Source organism: Aristolochia californica, unplaced genomic scaffold, assembly GCF_029961685.1.
Source record: "Aristolochia californica isolate CCGP_79_NKW_82.1479 unplaced genomic scaffold, dmAriCali1.0.hap1 SCAF_15, whole genome shotgun sequence".
NCBI classification, from domain to species: Eukaryota; Viridiplantae; Streptophyta; class Magnoliopsida; order Piperales; family Aristolochiaceae; genus Aristolochia; species Aristolochia californica.
Genome location: NW_027181826.1, coordinates 20,728,445 through 20,737,022, shown reverse-complemented (window position 1 = coordinate 20,737,022; position 8,578 = coordinate 20,728,445). Strand labels below are relative to the sequence as shown.

The 8,578-nt window shown below is 37.3% G+C and overlaps 1 protein-coding gene across 1 annotated transcript; it reads left to right on the top strand.

Moving 5' to 3' along the window:
• The first annotated feature begins 671 nt into the window (after nucleotides 1–671).
• LOC137952165 (transcription factor TCP5) lies at nucleotides 672–2,375 on the top strand. Its single transcript, XM_068799233.1, is given in 2 exon segments — nucleotides 672–761; nucleotides 763–2,375. Coding segments are annotated over 2 exon segments (1,323 nt in total). The 5' UTR covers nucleotides 672–686; the 3' UTR covers nucleotides 2,011–2,375.
• The last annotated feature ends 6,203 nt before the right edge of the window (nucleotides 2,376–8,578 follow it).

The window sequence follows — 8,578 nt, the reverse complement described above, 5'->3', positions numbered from 1 at the left end:
TCAGTACTGTGTTCTCTAGCTACCCAGAAGGATAGTACAGGACAGGCGGAAAGAGAACCGTATCTTGTTACTTTATTTTGCTTAATTTTGGGTAGAATTTGCCCCACTTTGATATGTGCTTTTGAATATTGCCTGCTGTGATCTCAGTCCCAAAAACTTGAACCTTGTTTTCATTTCATGGCATGAGATTGAGCAACTGAATGGGGGATATTTAGGGTGTTTCTCTCCTAACAGAAGCAAGAAAATTCTGTACAAATCCAAGAAGAGAAAGACCAGTTCAAGGCCTAGGGCAAAACCCAAAGAGATGAAGTTTAATTGTACTTCTTGGTGCTTTTTCTCTGCCTACACCATTAATTTCTTGACAAAAATATCACTGAAACAAAATATAAAAAAAACAAAAAACCAGAAATAGGGAAGTAGCTTAAGGTGAGTTTCATATATTTTTCATATTTTTTTTTGGCAAACTACGCTCCTGTTAAAGTTCCCTTGTTGAATAAGTATTTTCATAATTCAGCATGAACGGAAGATAACATTTATAGTGCATAAAATACTGAAAGAAATGGAAGGAAATCATTGAAAAAATATACATATCTAGTATAAGAGGTTTTCCCTCAAACAGATTGAAGGATGCCAATTTTGTGCCCAGCTGGTTGCACCGGGAAGAAGAAGATTATCATGATGACTACATGGAATCTGAAGATGTAGTTCATGCCATTACAATTAATGGAACCGACAAAAGACTAGTTAGTATCAGATTGGCATCTAATATACAATTCTCTGTGGCTGAGTTATTGGTTTTTAAGCATTAACAAAGAGATTACTGTGAGGATGATCAGGAATTTCGGGGAGAATGATTTTCCAACTAAGAAAGAAGGTGGCATCAATGATGGAAAGATCCCTAAAGGACCCTCAAGTTCAAGGCCATGGTCGATGCTCAAGGATCCGCGGATTGTTCGGGTTTCTCGTTCTTTCGGAGGAAAAGATAGACACAGTAAGGTGCGTACCATAACAGGACTGAGAGACAGGAGAGTAAGGCTTTCAGTACAGACTGCAATTCAGTTATATGATCTTCAAGACAGGCTTGGCCTTAATCAACCAAGCAAAGTGGTGGATTGGCTTCTCGCTGCTGCTCAGCAGGATATCGATAGACTTCCTCCTCTCCCAATGCCTGTAGACAATTTCATGCAGTATGCTCAACCCATGGTAGTTTCTCATGAATTTCAGTCATCTCAGGCAGCTTCAAATCCCTTCTTTACTGCTAATAATGGGTATGCGAAAAACAGTGGCGCTCACCCTTCCACTCTATCATCTGGTAAAGAAACTAGTAAGGTGGAAGCTGCTTATGTCATCGAAGAAAATCAAACAAGACCAGGCAAATCAACATTCTGCACCTCGGATGCTCCCCAGAGAACTAAACGTAAAGAAACTGAAAGAGAAACAATGAGTCATGACAAAACCAGTTGGATAAGACGAAGTGAAGAAGAAGAAGGACAGCTTGAAGTTCATGGCGGACAGTCATGTCCCAGTTCTATTTCCAGCCAAAGTCAGTCTTCCTTCCCTGGATTCCTTCCATACGCTTCCTATTATCACCGGGACTCCTCCGCAAGTCCATGTGTGTCCCATGTAGGAGGGATAGGCTATTCATCTCAAACAGAAGAACCACATACAGCTCTATCTTCCGCCTCTCTACCTTCTGGACCTCAGCTACTGCTTTGCCCCTCCGGCATGGTGCCATCCATCTTTCCTCCCTATGTTAATGCATCCACAGACTACGACCCTAAATACATCAACCATTTTCAGATGCTGAGCTCCAGTTCACAGAACATGCTGCCGAGCTCCATCGCAACCTCCCTGTATTCAATCGCGCCCGCCATGAGGCCCTTCCAGGTGAATATTGCGGCAAAGGACCAGCGTTCCGGAACCGACCATGAAAGTCATTCTGGGCTGGGGCGCAAAAGCGACTTGGTGGGTCCTAATGCCCTCACGTCGAGCTCCTTCCTTGCTGAATGAAAACTATTGGGGCATCAAATCTCTCTCATTTTCATGTGAACACAGGAGAGTCAAATGAATAAGAACTGCAAAGTCAAGAGCTGTAATAATGGAAGCTTTGAACGCTCAGGTTGAAATGGTCCTCACAGTCATCTGTGTTGAGGCGTGAGGAAGACGAAGTGTGGTCGGAAGATACTTCTATTATAGGTTGCAGTGCCTGATCTGCCAGTTCTGGCGCTGTGAATGCCGACAAAGTGTTCATTGGCAGTTTTTCCACAAGTCTAAGCTTATAATTTATTCTTGTCTTGCTTTTTTGTTTTGTCATTTATACAGTAAATCCAGTTCATAAAATCTAGCGGAAGTCACCTTTGGTATGAAGCTATGTAACAGGAATTTCAGCTGGATGGCTAGCTATAAATCGCTTGTTATCTTCTCTGTAATAATACTTTAGTTTCAGTATAATTCCGCTCTCAAGCACAGCTCTCTCTCTCTCTCTCTACAAGAATGTGATATTAATTCAGTTGAAAACTTGTCTTTATAGGCAAGATATTCATTCTTGATATCCTTCAGATAGCAAAGTTTCAGCCTTGAATGAAAACCAGTCTTGGGTCAGTTCAGTGATCAAGATCAACCCAGATATTTGAAATTAAATGGCTTTTTACCTGGTTTGATTTGGTATGTATTATATTGTGAAGGAAACGCTGTTCAGTGTTGCCACAGCCACTGTAAACTCTCATTTCTTCTGAAAATACATTCCAGCATTACAGTAGCAGAAAAGTTGAGGACTCCAAGCATCGGTGAGTATATATAATACCCTCAGTTTTCTAGAGCTGGTAAGTTCAGTTGGAAGCTCATCCCTGTTTTTCCAAAGACAGAAGGTTGTGAAAAGAAGAGAAAGGACGAGGGGAAGATTGCGCTGGATCCAAGAAATGAAAAGAGAAAAGCAAGTCAGATATAGGGTTAAACCACCCAGGAAGTTGGTATAGATAAGAAGAGAACTGAGGGTGGTCCTTGAAAGAAAAGGTTAAGAACTGAAAAGGATCTTAAAGGACGGTGGTCCCTTACTTCTATACATATCTCTCTTTTTTGCATGGGGAAGGGGGGCGGTCCCCTACGTTAATGTGGTCCAGTTGCTACTTTCGTCAAACTAAAATGTCTAGTTTATTGCAGACATTGTCTGTCTTGTTTCAGAAATACCTCAGGACTACTTTCCTTCATAGCTAAAAATCTCGCATGTTTTGTGGTATATTTCACTGTGTTACTTGATTTTTTCACCTAAATGGGATACTTTCTTTTCTTCTTAAGTGAGTCTGATTTGAGAGAGTTAGAATGGGATTTGAGGGTTCAGAGGAGTGAAGTGAGAAGAAGAGAGAGTTGGGATTCCTATAAAGAAACACAAAACTGTAACAAAAAAAAAGGGAGGAAAAAGTAGTTTCATTTTGCAGTGACTGATAAGAGCTGTCAGAAGTTTCTTCAACAGATTCAGATCAGACTTGAAATTTAGGCTTTGGGGGTAAAGAGAAAAGACTAATTTGAGGTGCTAATCATGGTCTTTGAAGCCATGAAAGTTGGTTTTACAAATCCTTGAAGAAAGCCCAAATGAAGAAACATATGCTGTATGTAACTGATGTAAGATACTACTATTTGAATGATCAGTTCAATGTTTGCTCAGTTCATTGATTTACATAAGTTGATCTTACACAACCAATACATAAAAGAAAATAAGAGTTCCTGCTAGCAATTACTGAGACAGGTGCTAGGTAATCAGTTGATTCTTGAGATTTTATTTTGAGAAGAAGTAGATTGAAGGACTTCCTAACTGGGCTAGTCATTTGAGATGGACAATAGAACCAAATTCTTACAAGGGTCGCATTACCAAAGATAATTGCCAAGCAGCTAACCGATATGCCAAAGATTCCGAAGTTGCCGAAACACACGAAAACCGATGTCATTAAACTTATCTCATACTAGGTTGGTCCAACCTCAAGTTGGGTCCTCCAAGACCATAATAGGGATGATGAAGGAGTGATTATCATATTTTAGAAAAACAAAGAAAAGAAAAATTATCTAATGGCTAAGAACCAATACTTAACAAAGGGATAAAGATCATAATCTTTGACTTAAAAGGCATGATCTGTGTATTTTCCTAATTTTGTCCCTCTCAATCATAACAATAGGATTTCCAAAGTTATAAGTAGGGACCTGTTCAAGTAAAGGTGCATTTGGCAAAGTTATAAGTAGGGTCATGTCGTATCTGGTCACTCAAGTATCGGGTATATCAATGTCATACGGTATCATGTCGACTCGTCTAACCGCTGATAATACTGAAATTTGTTTTATGAGTAGGGAGAACACAACTACTAAAGGAAGATTAGGAAAAAGAAAGAAAATTTGGTCACAATGGGTTTCTCATTTCTTTATGACCACAAACAGGTTATGAATTGGAAGCCAATGGAGATCAATTTGTCACAGAATCAGTGATAAGTTCTCAGTTGGAGTTACAAAAGAAAGAGCCTTTTGGAGTGGAGCCAAAGCTTGTAGGCCACAGCAAAGAGAAGTTGGGCACCGGCCAGACTGAAAGAACGTTAGGCAGCCACAAAGCTTGACCAGACTAGACACATCGAATCCAAATAAACATTCATTGTGGGATCAGAAAACTACAGGGACCGAATTATTTTGAATGTGACACTGCCATTTGATGTTTGCTTTACACCAAACTCAGGCTGATGCATCCATCTTGAAACGCATGCATTGAAAATTTTTGTCATCTGTGGAGACTGGAAATTGATGGGTGGAAAACTTGTTTTCCAAATTATAACACGTATCATCTCACCAAGAGGGATTGAGAAGAGCTATTTCTTTCTCAAATGATTTAGATGTATATTATATACGAGCTATAAAGCTTTAAGTAAGTTACTAAATCACACGGTTATATGTGGGTTTTCTTTATGAATCTCCTACGCATAAACTGAGACAAGTACGGTGAGCGTTCTGCTCGATGAATGAATGTTGATTTTATCTTTTTTATTTTTATCTGCTATCACCTTTGACTTATTTTCTTTGAATTCTTCTGCAATGGGTTTTGCGGTGAATGAGACCATTACACCCATTGTCTATTAGTTTCCTCATGTATTATAGGAAACGTTTTGATACATTTGGAAACTTAATCAGATTAAGTAACAAAGTAGTGTCACTTTTCCACGATAATTTTTAGAGTTTATTCCTGCAAATCAGTTTATTATAACCTGAAACATGGGAGCAGCTTGGAGATGAAGTATCACAAGGTATGTCTTGATTATAGTTGAATTTCTTTCACTTTGTATTCATCAATATTAAGATGGAGGCGACCTTTTATTTTTTTACTGATTGTGTAATAGATAAAAAAATGTTTTCAGATTGTTGTCTTTTTGCTAACCAGGTGTTTGTTAGTATGTGCAAGTGAATCTGTTATGCGATTTTCTTGTTCTTAGTCGTTCTGCTTTTATAGTTCTGTCTCAAAAAGCACCATCACACATAAAAACATCTAATTTTACTGTTGTAGTACAGCTTTTTTACTGTTGGAACATGGTCTGTCTATTGTATTTCATTTGTTGAATTGCTGCATTTTCTTCTCTTTAGTTCACACCCAGTTCAGTAGAGAAGTGAAGAAAAAAACACGATACAGAGTGTTGGTGGCTTTAATTTGAATAGGATGCATTCGGAAGGTCAAGTTAAGAAACCATGAAAAATGATATCATTTTACATTTCAGTCTTGCAGTGTAGTGGTTGGAGGCGTTTCAATCTTGGTTATGTGAAGGCATTGTTGTCAAAGTTGATGAGCAAAGCACTGGCTGAGAAGGGGGTACTTAAAACAGAAGGGAGTGGTAAAAAAGGTTATTGATAAGTATGTTGGAGAAGCTGAGAGGATAGACAACAAACATGTGCTCAGAATTGATCAAGAGGAGCTTGAAACAGTCATTCCGCAGATTGGAGGTCTTGTAAGAATAGTGAATGGTGCTTATCGTGGATCAAATGCAAGACTGCTAAGGTTCAGATAGAGAAAGGCATATATGATGGCAGAGTGCTTCAAGCTGTTGAATATGAAGACATTTGCAAGATCTATTGAAGACATTTGAAGACATTTACATCTTGGACTACAAAATGCTACCCATACAGGGATTTATGCCACTGAATAACTACAAGAACCAATTAATAATAGCTCACCTTTACAAAGGAATACAAGAACAAATTTGGTCACTTAACCTAGATTCACAAAAAGATTTTCTAATAGCTAACTAGACAATCTTGCCTAAACTTACAGAGAGATTTACAACTACTCATTAGGCACATCTAACCTTAACCCACCAAGAGATTTTCTACATTGCCTTCATGAGGACTTACAATTCACAACAAAGTAGCTAAGACTTAATAGCTTTTTCCTCTTCAATTACACTGGCCCTTTTCAATAAAATTGAAGTGAGAATGGTCTTGCCTTGCTAAGGTTCAAATACAAAAGTTTCTCAATAATGCAAATATTACAAAATAAACATAGTATGTATAAGTATACCAATCCTAGATACCTATTTTATTTAATAGCGGCACAATTAGGTCGCTTATGGACTTGATTTACAAATACAAAGCTTAGAGTAAACTTGGATGTTAGACTAACAAGTAAAATCATTTTGGGTCTGTACTATGTAAAATTGAGAAGAATAGAAAAGAAAAAGGGAGAAAAATAGAGAGAAGAAGAGTTGAAGAAGCAACTTTGAAAGGCTGCGTAGGTTAGAGTTCAAAACATTCGAGCTCTCCCCTTTTAACCATTCACTTAAGTGGTTTCTATATAAAAGGACAATTATATCCCTTAGTACAAATATACTTATTAACTCCATGGATACATATCAGAATTAAGTAAAACATGTAACATAAAGTCATGATAAGTATTCTAGCTAGTTATAATCAGATGGGACCTATATGAGATGATGAAATGACTAAAATACCTCTATACTAATATTTTAACACAAAATATACTTGCCATATCATTATTTTTATGTTTAATAATTTCTTTAAACTAAAACAAGTTGTTACAATCTGATACACTGATACTCAGAACTGTATCCTGTTAGCATATACATAATAAATTTTAAGAACCCCAACAAGATACATGATACTGAGACACTAAGAATTCCAATATGATACACAATAATAAGACACCTACCCTAGGGTGAACCTTGTGTTTCTTTCTCATGATAAGAGTGTTTCAATTGGGGACTAGTGCCTCTGTTCAGTAAGAAAAAATAACTGAATGAAAATTTGAAAAGTCACCTACCCTAAGGTGAACCTTGCGTTTCTTTCTCATGATAGGAGTGTTTCAGTTGGGGACTAGGTACCCCTGTTCAGTAAGAAAAAGTAATTGAATGAAAATTTTGAAAAGACACCTACCCCATGGTGAACCTTGCGTTTCTTTCTCATGATAGGAGTGTTTCAGTTGGGAACTAGTACCCCTGTTCAGTAAGACAAAATAATTGAATGAAAATTTGAAAATGTGATATCACCAATTGCATGAAAAATTGAAAACGTTATATGACCATTTATGCTAGATCAATGCTACTATATGCTGCTTACTCAAAAAAGGACTAGCGGAGCAAGAAACGAAGCCCTCTTATTTTAAATGATAAACAAACTAAACAAACATTCTTAAAAGTATAGTGAACATTCAATCTTTGTCATTTTGAAGGCATCCCATTTCATTCCATACCTTCAACATCTTAAGCACAATCAGAGAGAATTCATTAGAATCCTTCTCCGGTCTGCTGATCCATGTTTTTTTTTTTTTCACAAGAACCAAGACTTCTGTTTTTCACTTAGGGTAATACCTAAATCTCTGGTCAGGCAGCTTAATCGTTGATCTCAACTTCATTTCGTCCTGTCATTTTAATTTCAAGCTTTTAGTGTGACAAAGAAACTGAAAACGAAAAGCATGAGACACAGATCATGGCAAACATAATCAGAAAGTGATAGTAAAGGATAAAAGAGAAGGCTGTAGGGGTAACGAATAAAGCCAGCAACATTAGGTTTTTCTAGCATTTTCACCTAACTCACATAATTCTACTGTTTTAGGTTGACCATCTAAGTAAAGGACTTGGATCATGTTACAATAAGACACAGTTAGGTAACAGATTTATTGGAAAATTAGATGTTTATTCAATTCTTAATAGTAAGAATGATCAGTATAAATTTTAAACCAAAGTTTCAGCTATGAAACTACAGAAACACTAAATAACAGATGCTAGCATCCAGTTCTAAGTTTCTAATATTAAAAGAGCCCCGTATTTCATAACCAATCCTTACACATTCTAGTTAGAGTATCAATAAAAACTTTGTGATTTGTATGGGTGCAGCAGACAGTAGAGACAAACCATCTCAAGTTCTTGCCAAAATTTATAACTGAACTCTTCCGGATGAGACTTTTTCTTATTTTGAACTTGTGATTTTACTATGGGTTAAGAGGCTTCAAGGAAACAGGAGCTCAGATGACATATCACAAGATGACTGCCAGATATCTCTTCACGTCTTGACATAGCAAAACTGAAACAGCTAAGCCCTTAATAAT